This window comes from Dinoponera quadriceps, unplaced genomic scaffold, assembly GCF_001313825.1.
Source record: "Dinoponera quadriceps isolate SergipeBrazil2010 unplaced genomic scaffold, ASM131382v1 scaffold2662, whole genome shotgun sequence".
Classification (NCBI taxonomy): domain Eukaryota; kingdom Metazoa; phylum Arthropoda; class Insecta; order Hymenoptera; family Formicidae; genus Dinoponera; species Dinoponera quadriceps.
The window spans coordinates 163,202-182,264 of NW_014556703.1; the positions used below are offsets into that span (position 1 = coordinate 163,202).

At 46.5% G+C, this 19,063-nt stretch overlaps 1 protein-coding gene and 1 non-coding gene across 2 annotated transcripts in view; both read left to right on the forward strand.

Moving 5' to 3' along the window:
• LOC106748043 overlaps positions 1 to 18,582 on the forward strand; it is a 27,319-nt gene extending 8,737 nt beyond the window's left edge. The window contains 13 exon segments of the mRNA XM_014626226.1: positions 1,522 to 1,575; positions 2,705 to 2,764; positions 6,441 to 6,573; positions 7,150 to 7,362; positions 7,618 to 7,655; positions 9,050 to 9,142; positions 13,215 to 13,726; positions 13,977 to 14,198; positions 14,262 to 14,319; positions 14,396 to 14,831; positions 16,675 to 17,019; positions 17,123 to 17,884; positions 18,073 to 18,582. Coding sequence (XP_014481712.1) covers positions 1,522 to 1,575; positions 2,705 to 2,764; positions 6,441 to 6,573; positions 7,150 to 7,362; positions 7,618 to 7,655; positions 9,050 to 9,142; positions 13,215 to 13,726; positions 13,977 to 14,198; positions 14,262 to 14,319; positions 14,396 to 14,831; positions 16,675 to 17,019; positions 17,123 to 17,884; positions 18,073 to 18,352 — 3,206 coding nt within the window. The 3' untranslated portion in view covers positions 18,353 to 18,582.
• Positions 1,713 to 1,785, forward strand: Trnak-uuu. Its single transcript has one exon. It is a non-coding gene; the product is annotated as a tRNA-Lys (tRNA).
• Positions 18,583 to 19,063: the final 481 nt, after the last annotated feature.

A 19,063-nucleotide genomic window follows, 5' to 3' on the forward strand; every position in this document is an offset into this window, starting at 1 on the left:
AACCGTGGGGTCCTTATCTCTGTTGACACACACACATTCACACACACAAACACACAAAGAGGTGTAAATCCGACCGTGCAACTTCCACCTTGGGTAATGCTAATGCCGGCGGTACCGTAACTTTCAACCCTCATAACTCGAAAAGTACTGATTAAAAAAACGTTTCATTATAGCGTTTTGGAAAGCTCTCGAGGTAAGCTACAAGAATATGCATTGAAAAATGGGGGTTTCCATTTAAGAAATTAAAGGTGACCTTCACGTGATCTTCAAACGACTGTCCAAGGTCAAACTAATGACACCATCTTATGTGCCCCTCGAAGTCACAAAACTTTTGTCTGAAACATTTTTCTTTAAAATGTCGCGTTTACGAAAAAATCGGGTGAAACGGGTGGTCTGGGACACCTTGTATATACAATTATAAAAAAAAAAAGACGATAATGCACGCGACAATATCCATCGATGTCGCTCGAGAATCGTAAATCCGCCGTGAACGATGACGAATCGGAATGTAGCTTAACGCGACACTCCGAGATGACACCGCGAACTCTCCAACCCAGCAAGCAGGAAACATTAAATCAATCTTTTAAAACATTGAATTTATGTGGATTTTATGAACATTTTGACATAATATTTTATAAATATTTTTTAACCGTTATTTGATAATATTAAAATCATAGTGTAGAAACATTATTTTTAATGTTTCGGTCAAATATTGTCAACAGTAATATTATGTGCAACTAATTAAGAACTATATATTTGAAAACATTAGAAAATATCATTATAATAACGGCGTTCATGATTTCTTGCTTACTGCGAAGCGTCCTGCTCGAAAGGGCTTGAAGGCGAGGAGCAGGAAAAAAGAAGGAAGGAGTATCGTTGTGCGCGAGCAATGAGCTGTGCTGTAAGTAGATTCGATTCAGCCGCAGGCCCAGGATCCTCCGCCGTGGAAACGAAACGAGGTTATCGCCAAGTGGCTACCCGTGGCGAATCCTGGTAGGCCCATTAAATGCGCGCCCCAACGTTAGCCGCCGCGGCATTCTTATATGCGCCCATTCGCACCGAAGGGTTTGTTTTTGCTTCTGATTCACTCGGCTCAGATCTCCTCCTCGTCCCTTTTGTCTTCTCCTCGCTCGGATCCCGCTCATTCCGATTCAGATCGATTCCGCTTCTCATCGTCCAGATCGGTGATTTCGACGAAGAAAAACTCTTCCGTCTCCCTTAATATCAAGTAACGTCACATCGATGTCATAATTTCCCGCTCGACAATGGCCGGTGCGATATCCCTGTAAGCGCGTGATATTACATATTTTCTTAGAATATTAGATGTAATATTCTAAGAATATTCTAAGAATATTACATCTAATATTCTAACATATTTTCTTAGAATATTACATCTAATATTCTAAGAATATGATCCGAATATTATTTAATATTAAAATAATATTACGCGCTTATAGAGTGTTTAAAAATAACTTTCCCGACCCTGCGTAACAACTATACAACGAATTATTGTGATTGCAGGAAGTGAATTATACATGCCGCACGGCTACAGGCAGGAGACCTGGTTGCAAGACGGTGAGTCTTCCATCTGAAATTTCATTCTCGCTGTGTATCACGATGATTCGATTATGTATAGCACTGGTAATTTCGTTAATCCTCGCACGTTGCACAAACCCGGTTCAAGTGCGTGCTTAATCCTACCCAGAACATCTGCCCGGATAGCTCAGTCGGTAGAGCATCAGACTTTTAATCTGAGGGTCCAGGGTTCGAGTCCCTGTTCGGGCGTTTATTTTTTTTTTCTTTTTTTCCTTATTCTACCTGAAGTTCTTCGAGTTCCCGATAGAAACGGCATAATAAATGCTATAGAATTGAACACTTTGCGGGACAGTTTTCAATTTTTTTCTCAACCGATTCGTAGTAATTCATATACTTTGCGACGATATCGCATAGTTTACTTTTATTTTACGGTATTGCAATATTTAACTAATGTGACCACATATATATTTACAGTAATATATATTTATATTAAATATATTATTAATAATTTAAAATTTAGAGTCGATTAAAGCGAAACAAGATATTCAGGTTGACTCGATAGAAAAGTGCGATTTAAAATAAAAAGAGCAGATAAGCAGCTTTTCCTTCTTCGTGCAATTTTACGCGCCGTTGAAGTCGCGTGTGAGTTAAACAGCTGACAAATCGGCGTGAAGATGATGAAGAACGACGAGTTATCGGATATTTTTGTCAGTCAACTGCGGGATTTTACGAGACTGCAACGACAGCTGGCCAAACGGGAGTGATTGAAAGTTGAGACGCTCTGTTAAAGCTCGCCGAGATTCCGGGATATCGATCATCGGATTTTACAGAGATGTAAAGCGCGGAATTATTCCTAAGCTACCGAAAGGAAAGGGCGAGGAGATAATTACGTGCGGCCACTGTTCGCTCGGGACATTAATTTTAATTAGCTCTTCCCGACCGCGCGATGTAATACGCGATGGACGTGTGTAACGGACGATATCAAAGGGGAAGGGCACGGATTTTATCATCGAGGCTGCAAGAAACGGCCGCATTTTCGCTGGAACTTCAAATCGAACTTTCACGATTTATGTATTTTCTCTTTTTTTTTTCCTTTTCAATTATTTCGTCGTCTCGTCGCAATTTTGTCCTTCGCAATGTCGCCATTCTAACTGTATCTTCTGCGCAGGCAGCGGCTCCGAGACTGAGGACAGCGAACAGTACGTGCCCGAGTTTCATCAGATGTCGAGTGAGTGTGACCGCAGTATTCTTCTAAATCGATTCTCTTTCTTTCTTTCTTTTAGATTGATGACGAATGTGAAAGCTCGGCAAACTCGAACTCGATCTTTCGTACTGTTAATTTTACGAATTAACCCTTTACTCATACAGTCCTTATTATTATTATTATTACATACAAATTCCAACAATTTTTTTCCTCGGTTTAATTCGTAGAATGTAACGTGTAATCGTCTCACAGTGCAAAATCGTCGATATAATTCCCTTGTGTTAATATTTCGTTTGATTTTTCTCGATTCTCTTAATTCTTTTTATTTTCGTCGTGGTCGATTTCCGTCGTTAAAAGGGACTGATGACACGTTTACATACACGTTACCAAGGTAACGGGACTGCAATTAATCGCGCGGTTCATCACGGCGGAAAGATTCCGCGCGCCACGATTCGCGACGTCAGAGATAATTCGCTTAGATAAATAAATCCGGTACCTGCACGGGATCGAAGGATGTCAATCTCCGCGGAAATCACCGCGAGAATCGTGCAGCACGCGGAAGTGTTTCGTGCGCCGCCGGTTGGCTTCTCCTCGGGCCCGAGATTGCTCGGAAAGTCTGTTATCTCACGCCGTCGCGAGTCTGAGCGTTCAGATATTCTCTCCTTTCCAAGACACGACGTATCAACTCGGAAAGTACTTAATGGAAAATAACTTTATTATAGTGTCTTTTGAAAAGCTCTCGACACTAGCTGTTAGATTCTGGAATCAAAAACGGGGTATCCCATTAAAAAAAAAAAATAAGCAATGTGACTTCGTTTTTTATTATATTTAACAAATATAATATCAAATTACCGTGAAAAGACCAACAAACCACATTGAATGATTAAAATATTTCTTAGAATTTCGTATGCTTAGGAACATTTAGAACATTTTTTATTAAATAACATTTAAGTATATATTATATTACTTCGTTTCTCAATGTCTCCGTTTGAATTTCGGAAGATAAGATTTGCTCGATATAACATCTCTGATATCAATAAGAAATAATTAAAATCTCATTTGAAGTCACTCGGCTATTTGGGATGTGACGTATTGCAACAATGTTACCGCAATATTTTATTGTAACGCGTAATATTTCCGCGATGTTACTGCAATATCGCTCCAATTTATTTATGTGCCAAACATTTTTTGTTGCGATATTATTTTTTTTTCACGCAATATTATTTTTTTTCACGTCATTTTCACGCGCAACGCACAGTGCGTGCACGGAGCCGGTACTCGCCGGATTCGCCGGAATAAACGTGATCACGAACAACACACACGTCAATCGTTCCCGGGACTTAAAGGGTTAACGGTGTAATCGCTCGGTATATCGACGGATCAATTAGTAATACGTTAAACGCCGCGGGCCTGCATGTTTAATTAGCCGTCGACACTTTCGCCGCGCACGCGTTGCGGTTTTATCGGCCGTTGCGGCGGCCTGTTTTTACGCATTCGAAACACCGGCGCGCGCGCGCGCGCAGTGTGTTGCCGCTTTTCGCAATGGCGGCTCGCCGCCAATTTTTTCCCCGCTGAATAATAATCGCGGCTTCGAATCCGCGGCCTGCTGACAGCAACGACGACGGCGACGGTGCAATATCGGTCCTTTATTAAAAACCGGCGAGAAGTTTGGCCCGCAGGGCAGAATTCTTTTCAGCGTAGAGAAAGAGAGAGAGAGAGAGAGAGGGGGGGGGGGAAGGAACGGAAAGAATCAACACACGAGCGCACGCTCTTCGGCACTCCTCTCCTCGCCCAGCGCGGCCGATCATCGATATCGGATTACGCGAGTAAGCACTTTATATTAAGCCAGCGGCGTTTCGCTGCTTTTTCTTCCTCCTCCGCTTCTTCTTCTTTTTCTATCTCCCTTTAATCGCCGCGTTCGCTTATTAACGTCATCGTCGCCGTAACCGCCGCTATCGATAACACGCCATTTCCGTGATCATTATTATAATAAACAGGCAAAAATTCGAACGCCCTATTTGACTTCACCGACTCGACATTCAAGCTCTTCTCTCTCTCTCTGGCTCGGTTTAGCGCACAGTTTACATTATTCCGCGCTCGTACGGGCGGGCAAGTGAGCGAGGGAAATTCGCGTACGGGTAACGTGTGTAATTCAGCGAGTCGAACGTTAAACAAACGTATCGTCGAACATTTCAACTGGGCGGGCAAACAGCCAGAGGGAATCGGAGGGCTGGCTAGTGTCTATATGCACATCCGCGCGCACACACACACGAGCGCGCGCGTACATATATGAAGGTACGCACTCTCATTTACTCGCTCACGCAGGCACGCAAGCGATTCCCAGGCCGCGCGTATCCTTCGCGTAATATTATACAGAGCTCGCGACGTATTTAGGAAGACACCGTGTCGATGCGTGTCGGCGCTTCCTGCGCACTGTTGCGTGAAACGCGCTGTCGGATACGGGGGGATGCGTTCTCCTTTTATCTCACGACGTAAAATGTATCAACCTGAAACGGAAACTTACACCGAGAGAAAAATAATGGTGTCCGGCTAAAGTTATACGGTTGTTTTCGGCGCCAACTATGTCCTCATTGTTCCAACTAGAAGAATTACTATCACTGAACTATGAACTATAGTATTAGGTGTACAAATTCATTCGATGCCTTTGCATTTAATGTCCTGTAACTCTGGTTCAAATTTAAATTTCTTTCCCGTCCTATGGTGATTCGAAAGTGCCGACCTTAAGCTTTAAGGGACACTATAATAGTTGACGGCCTTGCCGTTATAACCGAGGAAAACAGTATTTATTACGATATTCGGAAAGTAGCATCGCATTCTTTTTGCATTCCAGTTGAATAAAAATGCAGCTCAGTCTATCGAAATGATTTGTTCCTTTCTTTGGGTGAAGGCACTGTGATAAAACTTGTAAAAATATCTTTTACCAGCAATGGAACCAGGCAGGTGATGGAGAGCTGTCGCTCTCGCGCTCATAGTGGGGAATAATTATGATACGAGATCGCGGACGCGCTGCGAGATAATTGGATCTATCGGGCGCGCGCACCATCGTCGCTCTTTCATATCGGTAAACTTCCAATGTTTACAAATACAATTATTGCCGGAGGCTCGTGACTTATGCTTCCCACGGCCGGGGCATGTTTGATTTATCGGGGGCGCAGCCCTCGCCCTCGCAAAATCGTCGGCACCCCATTAGACCCCACTTCTCCTCTCTTTTCCCGTCCCTTCCTCACGTGTCGCTGCAGCAATGCGTCTTTACTTCCGGTAGGACACGCGCCGTTATGTCCTCTGGCGCCCTGCCGCTTGTGAATTGTCCGGAGAGAACGATCGTTGCGTACGCCGCATTCGATAAACGGCGATGATATGCGACCGCGTAGAAAGAGAGAGAGAGAGGAGGTCCGCAGAAATGTCGCGAGACTCGTCTTCCCAGTCGTGCGATTGTTCAATTTATTATAGAATTCTCTCCGTGCAGATTTTCCTCATTTTTTCGTCGCTTCATTAATTAAGGGATAAAAGTCACGAGAGAAAACGTAATCGGCAAGTTCGATTCAAGTGACTTCTTTATTTTCAATTTCATAACTTTCATCTCCCGATCTCAAAATACATAAAAGATACGTGTGAATTGCGCAGGATTTCGGGAAATAATGCACACAGGTGTTGATAATCAACCTCGTTTGCGAAACAGGTGCGAGTGTGAAGCAAGAGTCGAGCAATTGCACGAGAAACGGCGACGGTAGTTATCACCCGCAGTATCAGTCCTCCGTCACGCACAGTCAAAACGGTGATTTTCTCGAACTTAGCTCGGACCGTTGCTTCGGGTAAGTCCAAAAACGAACGATCCATCCATTCGTGATGTCACGAAACAATCGCGGATGATTTTTCATCCGCGAGAGCACAAGTCGGGTCGAAATTTTCACTCTATGTTAAACTTTTAATTTTACAACACAGCAGGAGTTCAGATAGCAAAATAGGTTTGATTTTAACTCTAACGATGTCTCAAATTATTATTTCCGCCGTTTTACCATCGAAATAAATTGTTTAAGGTAGCATTAAAATTCAAAGCTGTAGAATAAAAGTTTCGAGAGAAAAGTTAACGAAAGTCAGTCAAAGTAAGTTTTTATTAGTTTATAGGTCATTTAACAATAAGTAGACGCGAATTATCTTTAAGGATGTCAAAGTAGCATAAAAATTTCGACACACTCGAGAGTAAACATTCATTAACAATAACATTACAACAATATTATGATTTACCACTCGACGATATACATATTATTATATACACAATATATATTATGTTGCACTTATATTGTCGAGTGGGAAATTATAACATATCACTGTCAGTTGGTGTTTATTGGGAGTCCCGTGAAGCGAGAAATTCTGCGTGTTGCTCGTAGGAATCGAAAGATAACCTCGTCGTCTGGTAAGAGCACGAAGGACGTTGCTGTGAAGGAGGAACCGGCGGATCGGAGCTACGTAGAGCCGCTTCCCATCACGAACGTATCAACATCCACGACATCTCAGGACACGCAGAACGGTAAGCGAGACTGACGAAAAGTAGAGTGATTCAACTCGAATTCGAAAGAAAACGTAAGAAAGAGAAAGAGTGTGTGTGTGTGTGTGTGAGGAGAGGGGAGGAGAGAGAGAGAGAGAGACTTTCACGACTTCTCCTGACTTCTCCTGACTTCTGTCCAACGTGCACGACAGTACATCCACACCGTGACAAATCTCCGCACAAAAGGATCCACGTGGCGCGTATTCCACCCCGCAGAGTCCATAAATAACGAGGGGATACACGAGAGAGAGTATCACTCTGTCCATTAATCGAGCCGGCTGCCGATTAGCCCTTTGAGGAGTTTTCGCAGTTACACTTCGGCGATAACGTCGAATCGGCCCGCTTCAAGCCGCCCTTTTTATCCCGAGTTTGCCGAGTCATCATATTTTACATGAAATTTCGCGAGTAGCTCGCTCGGCGGCTGAAATCTGACATTTCCTATGAACGCAGCGAGGCTCACGGTTAATGCATCGCGCTCCGCATCACGCGTGACTGAGCGTGCGTAATTGAATAATTAAACGATGCTTTCAAGTCGAAAGCTATCTGGGCGAGCGTCTTGTAGATTCCGACGAAAAGCTACCGAAAGAGAGAACGAAAGAGAAAGACCAGACCCCGGGGGAGAATGTAAGTCGAAAGCTTTTCTCTTGATTCGCGAAAAGCGCGCTCAGAGATTCCGCGCAGCGGAAAGATTCTCGCCCGCGCGAATTTTATCCTCGGTAACTGCGGATCAGCCCGTTCCACGAGGAGGATCATCGTATCGTGAGATATGCAAGAATACAGTGCAATCATTGGTGTTTTCAAAAAGAACGTATAATAAAAAATCGCTGTAATCAATCAAATAGATTCAAATAGATCAAATAAATCAAATAGATGTATATATCTAGTAAACAAATAAGTTTAGAAGGAAAATTAATACAAATTTCCATTTAAACAATATAATAATGCATTTGACTTTTTACCGATTACACCAATAACTCTATTCCATTATTAAATACATCGATAATATATATTCATATTAATATCTATTAAATACGCAATAGCGATATTAGAAATTTCTCGATGAATACACAGGCGAGGTGGAAAGCGACCGGCGCACAGTAGGGCGAAATGCTTGAAAACCGGATATTGGAAGAAAAATGAAAATTGTAAAAACTCTAGTTTCGGTATGTTTTCTTTATGTTCTAATCTATTGAAGAATATATTTGGATCATTAATTGAGAGCTTTAACGTTTTAACACTTTATTCATTACACATTATTTTTCACGCAAATATTAAAAATATATTGTTTTAACGTAAATAAGCGAGTGAGTAAAACCGCATCTTATTAAAATGAGCAACAACCAATATATATTTTTCAAGAAAAAATACAGAAAAATCAAGGTCAACTTGATTTTCAGTAATATCCTTAAACTAATATGACACGTATGAGTGAGTTCAAAAAGTTAATCATTTATGTTTCATTGACAACAGCAAATTACAGGTCCAATTTCGGTCCAATGCACTGAAAGTACACTGATCATACATCACTTGTATGAAACTTCAAATCACATTCCACTGAAAAATATGGAAATTCCAAGCGAATGGCCGAAAAACGTCGCGTTCGGCCCGCACTGTGCGACGATACGGAGTCGAGTCGACCGGACAATGTTTCCACGGGAACAATCGCGAACTGGTTCTTCCGCGTCGATGATGGTCATTATCTAATAGGCCACTGCGAAAATACGCAGCACCGTCAGCGGCAGGCCAGCCGCGCGTCCCGCCCGTCCCGTCTCTGCCTGGCCCGGGCCATCCACAAAAGGTAGAGTCGCTCGACAGGGGTTGCAAGCTCATGCTTTGTAATCAAACCGATTAGTCTTCCTTTATTCACGCACACACACACGCATGCACATACACACGGAGAGCGTACGCGGCAAATCCTTTAGGAACTCGGCCGGCTCTATATATACCAACCACCGACTCGACACTGTACTACGCGCGATGTGCCTCTCCACCCGCCTACTACCAAGTCACCTGGGATTATGCTCATGCTTCTCTTCGCGTAATTCTCCCTACCATTAAGCCGTTTTAATTATTCACACCTAGTTTAGGTTAATAATACGATACATTTCCCTATCTCGCCCCGTATCGATATCCCGCAATCTACTTACGATCATCCAATTTGTCAGCCGGGAGAAGAGAGAGAGAGAGAGAGAGAGAAAAGAAAAGATCTGGTGTGTTTCGACATTTCAACATTTAAAATGACTCGAGCATTTTTCGTTTCCGCGACTCTGCTCGTCGAAGCGCCGAGCGCAAGAACGCGCGAATTCGAGACGCGGCTCAGCTTCATCACGCCGCTGGAATATGTAACGAGAAAGAGAAAGAGAGAGAGAGAGAGAGAAAGTAAGAGAGCGTAAAAATCGCGTATAAAAACGTTCCTCGCGGTGTACGACGGGCAAAAATGTCCGGAGGATATAAAATATTCGGGATCATCTCGTTTATACGGGGGACAAACAATTCGGCGAGCGATACGATACACGGGCGGAATAGTAATAACCAGTTAATGGATACCGATTGGTGGCCCCCGCAGTTCCACTAATTAATACGAGCAGAGGATTACGAGGATTACAGGTCGCGACGGTGCGCGTTCCGCTGCCGTCGACCGTCTGCCTACCGATGGACGCGGAAAATTCGCCGAACGAAAGCTCGCTCGCGCTTTCTCCGCGTCTTTTCGTCATGCAATGAATCGAAACGAAAAAAAAAAAAAAACGGGTATCTGCGCAACGCTCGACCCTCCGCGAGATGGTCGAAGAGCTCGTCGCTGAATTCTCCTAAACGCACGCTTGAAAAAAATTTAATTCCTCGCCGGAGGAAAGATTCACGCCGCGAAGCGCTCATACCTAATTCTTCATGCAAAATGTTGTGCATCCGTTCGTATGAGATACCGGCAGCCTCTGCTATCTCTCTCAAAATTAATCGACGATCGTCTATCACAATTCGGTGAACATAATCAATCATTTCATTGGTTATTGCGGTTTTTGCTCGTCTACAGCGTTCCTCGTCGAAAATAATCGTTCCGCCACTTTCAAATGAAGGAATTTTATCACGGCGCGATACCCCAATTTCTTCGTTGTTGACAAACTGTCACACAAAAGGCTGTCGGAAACAAACTAATAGCTACAACGACATCAAATTTAGTTCTTTGTATTTCTTTCAGTGTTATCTATCGAACAAATATTGAAATTTCACTCTCGCTCTTTCTCGATCAAGTCGGGAACTTTTCAATCTGCCCTCGTATGTATTTCCTTCGCTCCAACCTTTGCACGTACCGGAATAAGTGTTTCGGCGAAGGAAAAATAAGACTACACGCGGGCGCGAGCGAGCGACAATCGACAACACGAATAAAGTGGAAAAGGAAGAATTTCCCGCTCGTTTGAGAAAGGACAAGGCGAAGCTCGTCGGAGATTTCGCCGCTTGTCAGTCAGGCGGGTAGAAAATAGAGCTTGCATTATTAACGGAGCACTATGCCGGAATTCGAGGATCAGCGGGCAAGAGAGGAGAAAAAGCGAGCGGGAGAGCGAGAGAAAGAGCGGGCGAGAGAGAGAGAGAGAGAGAGAGAGAGAGTGAGAAAGGGTGAAAGGTCGGGGACGGAAGGGAGGAGAGCGAGTAGACAGGCAGGCAGGCGAGCGAACGCGTTTCTCTCGTCTGAGAGTGGACGAGAGTGGAAGCCATCCTCTTTTCCGTACGAGCTCGGCCGTCATTCCCCGACCACCACTCTTCGCCGCCCCTGACCAGTCCCCTGAATTCAACCCTTCTCCGACCTCCTCTTCCTCCTCCTCCTCCACCTGCTCGTCCTGCTGCCGTACGCTGGTGGTACATCGCCACCGGTTTCATCAGCTCGCGATTAATTTTAATCTAAAACCACCCGCAAAGCCTCTGAACCCCCGCGCGCTCTCTCGCTCGCAACGGCTGAGGTCAACCCCTTTCGCCGTCCCCCGCGCCCACCTCTCGGCCCCGTCGACTCCCCCTTCCTCGCCGCTTTTCGAGAGAGTGCCAGATTGGCCCGGAGCTTTCAGCTTCCCTTCCGATCCCCCGTCTGTCCGAGATCCGACGACCTACGTTCGCCGAAACGCACGCAGGTGAGGCGAGGAGACGAACGCGGTTGACTTTCCGCGAGTTCCGCGAAAAACACTCCAGAGCGCGCGCGGGCTCTTCTCCGTTCTCGCCCTTAAAATTTTACCTCTGCTCGCGCCGGGCAGCATTTTTGGCTCTCCAAACTGTACTTCGAGACTTCATATCGCTTGGAATTTCACACCGTTCTCGATATTAACATTTTCGCTGCCTTCAAGAATTATTTCCCCAAGAGTCGGCCGCCAGGTTCACGTAGATGCGGTCGTACCGTCAATCCCCGACGAGATAAAACCGCTGTCTCTTCGCATCTCTCTCGCTGAAAAGAAGGAAAAAAAGAAAAGAAAAATCGCCGGAGCTCTCGACCCGAAAGCTCGTCGCTCGCGCGCGGATACTCGTCCTCGACGTTAACGGCTGAATCTTTAAAGACGCACCCGCGCGACCCACCTATCCTCTCCTCTCCTTCCGAGATCCTCTGGAAATCGTTTTCGCGGATGCGTCGCCGGAAAGAGCCGGTGCGTCGTCGCGGCGCTTCCGATAACGCGCGCTCTCTCGGCCGCATCGCTCCAAGAGCAGCAAATTGCAGCAACAACGCGACGTACATACGTCGTCGTTGCGCAACGATGCAACGGTTATCGCACTCTCTCTCTCTCTCTCTCTCTCGTCGCTGATACATACACGCACCCACACATAAACGCGCGCGACGCAGCGCGCACGCGGCGGCGGTGGCTTCTCAATTTTTCAATATTCCCCGTGCGCGACTTGGAGCGCGTAACCGGATTACGCCAGCCGAGAATGGCTCTTTCGGTGCTAGCGACGTCGAGGCGCGGCCTGGGGGTGGGGGAGGAAGGGGAGGGGGGTGCTGCGACAGCAACCGGCGGCGGAGAGCAACAGCGTCGTCGATGTAGCCGCCGCCCCCTCCCCTAAGAGAGCGAAAGAAGAAAAGTGGAGGAACGAGAGTATACCGCGTAGTATGGAGGAAGAGGAGAGAGAGAAGCGTGCTCTCTCTCTCTCTCTCTCTCGCCCGATTAATATACATATCGCGAGCTCCCTCTCGGCTTCGATATTTCAAGGGGGCAACATCGCCGCGCGCTACGCCGCGAGCTTCAGCCAGCGGCGGCGGCGGCAGCCCCCGGTGGGCTTTGAATATCCACCAATTTCCTGCCGATATTTGTGTGACGAGCGCGCTTCAACCGAGCCGGCGCGTGAGTGCAATCGGTAATGCGAAAGCGCGCGCCTCTACTTTTTTCTTCCTCTTACTCTTTTCTTCTTCGTTCTCCCGAGGATTTCTCTTACCATCTCTCTTTCTCTCGTGGTGCTCTCTACTACGCTTCCCTTTCTCTTCTCTCGCTGCCGTCGAAGATAATCCGACGCTTCTCCGCCTCCTCGTCATCGCTACCTTGTTACAGCGACATTTCACAATTATATTTTCATCTATACATAGGAAATTCTCCTTCATGCTTATTCGTCAGATCCAGCACCGTCGGATTACCACCTATTTCGGTCGCTACAACATCATCCGGCGGATTTTAAAACAGCTGACGAGGTCCAAAAAAGCATTGAATTAAAACAGCCAAGTTTATTCCACGTGGGCATTCATCAGCTGCCCGATAGATGGAGTAAAATCATGGAAAATGATGGAAATTATATTGAACATTAAACTTGAGACATTTTGTAAATAAAGACACCGAATTAATTGGTATACCTAATAGATTTGAAAAATCGACTCACTCAACCGTTGGCCGTTGACCGCGTTCGTGTTTTCTATCCTGAGAATTGCACGAAGCTGCGATTTTCTTCCAGCGAGCGGCCTGATCTATCGTCAGCAGCAACAGTACGGCAGCGTGACGAAGGACCCTCGGGGATCCTCGCCGTCATCCAGCCGGCCAGCGAGCGCGTCTTCCTCGACCTCTCAGTGGCAGTCGACCTTCTCATCCGAGACGTTTCTGCCGCGGCAGGAGAACTGGAATTCCGAGGTTTACGCTTCTTCGAAACGAAGCGGCACGCCGACCTGGGCGGAATTGGGCGCGCAGTTGGACCCGCGAAATCCCTCCTGGGACCGACAGAATGGATGTTACCAGAAGAAAGGCTCGCCCGGGTCCACCTGGAACGCGGATCACATTGGCAAGAGGCCGTCCTCGGCGACCGGTGGCGTTCCCACTTGGAGCGACATGTCGGTGGGCTATCAGCAACAGCGACGCGGCTCCCTGCAACTCTGGCAGTTCTTAGTGGCTCTGCTGGACGATCCGGCGAACGCGCCCTGCATCGCGTGGACCGGTCGCGGCATGGAGTTCAAGCTCATCGAGCCGGAAGAGGTTCGTGAAGAAGAAGCTCCTGAATCAGTGGCGTAGCCGGGCTGCAGCCCCCCCTGAAATTCCCAGTCATTTCTTTTAATTAGCTAATGAGCGAGAGAACATACGGAATGAAATTACACCCAAACGTATTAATTTAATTAATGAAATTAATATTTTAATATTAAAATGAAATAACTGGACGATGAAATTGGATCGATGAATGAAAGGAAATAAGAATAATTTTTACCATTGAATTCAACCTTTGTTGCAGGTTGCGCGCAGATGGGGCGTTCAGAAGAACCGGCCGGCGATGAATTACGACAAACTGAGCCGCTCGTTGAGATACTACTACGAGAAAGGCATAATGCAGAAGGTCGCTGGCGAACGATACGTGTACAAGTTCGTTTGCGATCCGGAAGCGCTTTTCAATATGGCGTACGGCACCGGTGCGTCCTCCGCCGGGATTACCGCCGGTGAGGTTCCGAGCGGTATGGTACGAAGTCACACGGTGCCCGGGAAAGGTACGGGCGGGAACGAAGTGCCGGATTTGATGAAGCATCCCGCCGCCGGCTACAGCGACGCGGTCTTCGCCATGTACTCGAACACCGCCGCCGGTTAGTCTTGAACGTCGCCTACAACGATCGATCCTCTCCGGCCGGGAGTCATCAATTCGTTGTCTCTTATTCGCAGTTTACGGGCCGTCGAGCCTCCACCATCTGCATCAGTACCTCGGCGGTAACGAAGGCTTCAAGACGCCGCAGAGCAGATACCACCCCCATTATTCGCATCAATACGCCGGCAACCACCACCACCATCATCATCACCCGTCCGCCAGCTACACGGAGACCTTCCTCAACTACAGTCGATTGTCGTCGCACGAACCCACTCTCGACTCGAAGGCGGGCCAAGAACCGCCCCCTCCAACGGCGGCGACGAGAGACTCGGGATACAGTGTCCAAGACGCAGAGAGTACCGACCGGGAGCCCACGTCGATATCTTACGAGAGTGTCGTGCAGAGGTCGCAGTTACCGACGACGCCCGCGCAATCCTCGCTATTAGACGGCACAGCGAGCTCCAAGATCGAGCAGGCGCCGTACGCGTGCCTGGGTGTCGGCAGCTGCGTCTGTTAAGACAACATCGTCGTTCGTGCATCGAATGGGACTGTCCATCCGATCTTGTTGATCCACGACGACGGGGAAAAGGAAGCGGTAACATCGCTGCGTAACGCAATCTCGCCGAACAATATCGCTGCAATGTATCTGCAATATTGTGCTGTATGGGGAAGGATGTGATTCACACCGAGAACTCCGTTCGGACGATCTTGCATCTTGTATATAGCACCGTTCGTTTTATCGCGCGTGCCGAACTGTATATCTACGTCAGGGACGTCGGGTCAGCTTTGCAAGCTTCGCCCATTGTTGTCCCGAGACTTCGATCCTTCCGTCGCGCCTCGGGCCTTTATCTTAGATCGTTACACTGTATGCGCGTGTCCTAGTAGTTTATCTCTCACGGCTGTAATATTTATTTTATAAATATTAAATAAATCACACACACACACACACACACTCTGTCTCTCTTTATCAATAGGATAACGAGTTATTGCGTCATTGGTTTTCACGATAACTTGGTATTGTATTTGTCAAGTCAATCTCTCTCTCTCTCTCTCTCTCTTTCTTTAGTTTAATGCGACGTTTCATCTTAAAAGGGATGAAAAGTTGTTCGCTAGTAAAGACGATCTATTTATTCATCCGAACGATTATTCAGATAATTTTATCTAGATACCGGCAAGCACTGCGTATAATACAGCAGGCGACTTCCCGAAAAAGCAACAAACGTTAAGTCACGAAAATGCGTAATCCTCACCTCGATGCGTTCAACAAGAGCGAGCGTGACGCAAGCGGCCGCGAAAGCCGTGTATTTCGGGCTCTGACACATACGCGTCGAATATGTTTATATCGGGTTCTCGCTTTCCCTCGCTTACGCCACCGCCGGCTTTGCTCTTCCCCCGATACGACGAACGTCTTGTTGTCAGCGCTTGAAGTAGCGGCGATCGAGCGGTGACTTCACCGCGAAGTGTCAGCACTCAGGTAGGTCTTGCGATTCGAGAACTACCGGAAACTTTAACGAGCTAAGGCGAGCGCGCGTACCTGACCACCGAGATATTCGTGCGTGCGTGCATACACGAGAGTGATGATACGCGGTCGTCGACAACGTCGTTGAGTGCGTTTGATCTTTCCGAGTTGCCTGAAATTCGGTGATCGATTGTTTCAGCCGACGTTGAGACTTTGTGCAGAGATCGGTAAGTGTATTCCCTTTCGCACGATCGCTTTCCAAGATTTTTTGCGTTATATACCTTCGAATAAAATGATACATCCATAAAATGGCATTTGTGATCGATTCAGCACGCTTATAAAATTAGACGGACATTTTCTCTTCACTCGAACGATCGATAAATGGCCACAAAATTAATTTGACACGGAATCTCCTTTTTCAGCCTCTTTCCTCATGATTTCGTCAATTAATTTTACGACTACTTATTTATTGTTCGAGCAAAAGAAAAGTATTCGCCCAATTTTACAAGTTTTTGCGGAATTGCTGACAAATACTATCTTGTGAATATATCTTTTTCTTTAAAAGTATGGCGTAAAAATTTTTGGCACGCGTTTTCTCGCTTCTGATGCCATTAAACGAGGACAGTCACAGCGACTATTCCGTAACTTAGAGAAATAGCACAAATAATATATGAAAAATTAACAGATGACAACTGCCCGATAAGGGAGGAACGTTAAATTAACGTTTAGAAGTATTGACTTTTTTGGACGTTTTCTAATAATATTACATATATATTTTTCAAATATTATTTTTAAATTCGATTTCTAATATTCTAAGATATGACTTATGATAAAGTCTACGGATCTGACGGATTGCACACTTAAATCTTGAAATAATTGTTCTCGACGTAGGTTCGAGATGATGAAGACGAAAACCGCGAAGCAGGAGGAATCTCCCATGGGCTTCAAGGATAAGCAGAAAGCGCTGAACATGCTGAAGTCCTTGGACGGCCGCGACATCAGCTATCAGTATCACGTGGTGTTGACTTTCATCGGTCGCGCGAAAAGGACGATACAGATCACGCGGGACGAAGAGAAACTGGCGAATCTGCGAGAAGCCTTGAAGATCTTCGAGGACTGGCTGGCGGATTACAAGAAGAAAAATCGGGGGAAGGAGAACCTCGCGTATCTACCGATCGAGACGATCGAGGCCTTTCGCTGCCTCGCGAAGAAGTACGACGTGTGGGACGATGAGTTTTTCAAGTAAGAGAAGATAATTTACCTAGAGAAAAATTGAGACGTTTCTGTGCTCTCCTCGTACATCGGCCCTCCGTTTTGCCACCTCATTGATTAGTCCGATTTTCAGAGCGTACAAGCGCGAGAAGGGCGACTACAAAGGCTTGCGCGCCGCGAAGACGCCCGAAGAGGACACTACGTGGGACGTCGAGAGGAACAGGCGGCTAAAAGACATCATCGGCAAGGTCAGGAACGAAAACATCCAATGGTTCGAGACGGACGTGGGTGATTTCAGGGGTCTGCCGACGAAGGAGCACGTGCGATGCATCGTGCTCGCGTACAGCCCCGACCCGACGAAGTTGAAGAAGCTGATGAGTCAAGTGCGCGAGAAATTCGGCAGAGACGACAGCGAGGACGACGACATGGACGTTGATAAAGCGGAACCAAGAGAGAGAGGCTCGAAAAGAGTTCACGACAGCTCGTCGAGCAGCGACAGCGACAGCGACAGTGAGAACGGCCAGCCGGAGAAGAAGATCGCGAAGCGAACGGAGGAGAACCAGCAACAGAACGAAAAAGCTGAGAACACGCTGGGCTTCAAGAACAAGCAGAAGGCTCTGCAGAGCATCGAGTCCCTGAAGGGTCGGGACGTATCGTACCAGTTTCACGCGATCAGCGGTCTGGTGAAGAGAGCCGAACGCGTAATCTCGTGCACGAAAGACGAGCAGAAGATCAGGAACATGAGGGAGGCTGTGGAAGTCCTCGAGAACTGGGTTACCGATTATAACGTGAACGGCCGGTCGAGGGAGAACTTCGGTTACCTCGCGATCGACGTTGTGCGGGCCTTCGAACCGCTCGCCGAACGATACGGCATCGAGGACAACGGCTTCCTCAAGTAAGTCCAGTTTTCTTCGCAAATAATCCACGTAATATTGCAGCGATAAAAACTTCCCAACCTTGCAAATAAAAATACTTTTATAACATACGTGGGAAAATAATAATTGAAATAATCATTTCCCGCCTCTTTGACGGCTGAGTAACCGCTGAAATATTTTCACGTCATGTCTGTTCTGACTTTGACAGAGTATACGAGGAGGCTAAAGGCGATTACAAGAAACTCAGATCCGTCCAAGTTCCCGAATCGGACGTCACATGGGACGTCAAGAGGAACGAGAAGCTGCGGGAGCTGGTGGATCGCATCAAAGAGAATCACATACAGTGGTTCGACACGGACTCTGAATTTCGAGGCCTGCCCACGGTGGAGCACACGCGATGCATCATGTGGGCCTTCAGCCACGACGTTGCGAAGCTGAAGAAACTCTTACCCACTTTAAGCGGGAAGCTGAAGCCGGCTGACGACTAATGCCGCGATTTTTTATAAATGTTGGGTCGTTGCCAGACCGCGTTCGAACAGTTTACTTAAAAGCCTGGTACACCTTTAGGATAACGTAATCAATAAAAAGGTAACATATTGCACTGTATCGTATCCAATATCATACGTTGTCCATGTGTACAATTGTATGTATGTACACATATATATATATATATATATATGTGACAAGATTTTACAATAATATAACATATACGACATTATCTGCATTTAGCAAAACGTTTATTTTACAATTGTTCTAAGTTATTTGTGCTAAAATTGGATTATTCTTCCGCATGTAAAATAATAATTTAATTGTAGTTTAACCCTTTCGCGGCGGAGTGCTCTGGAAAGAGTCGCGCTCTAAGCAGCCGATGCCAGATCGACCGCGCGGACCAAATACGCGAGTCGTTCCGAACGCAGTGTGTATATAATATTTGACTATGTAAAAAAAACCTTTGCACAAGAAGCGTATGCTGCTAGCACGTCAAAAACAACTTAATGGACATTAATGGCAGTTGTTGATAACAAACGAACAGCGCCTTCGTACGAAGAGAGCGGCTCCGGATGGGCGCCATCTGGCGCTGTTCGTTCACCGCGGGTAAATTTGCCTGAGCGCCGAACGGCGCTGTTCGCTGAGAATGAGCATCTATAGCTGAGCGCCTAAAGGCGCTGTTCGCCGCGAAAGGGTTAAAAAAAGTTCCC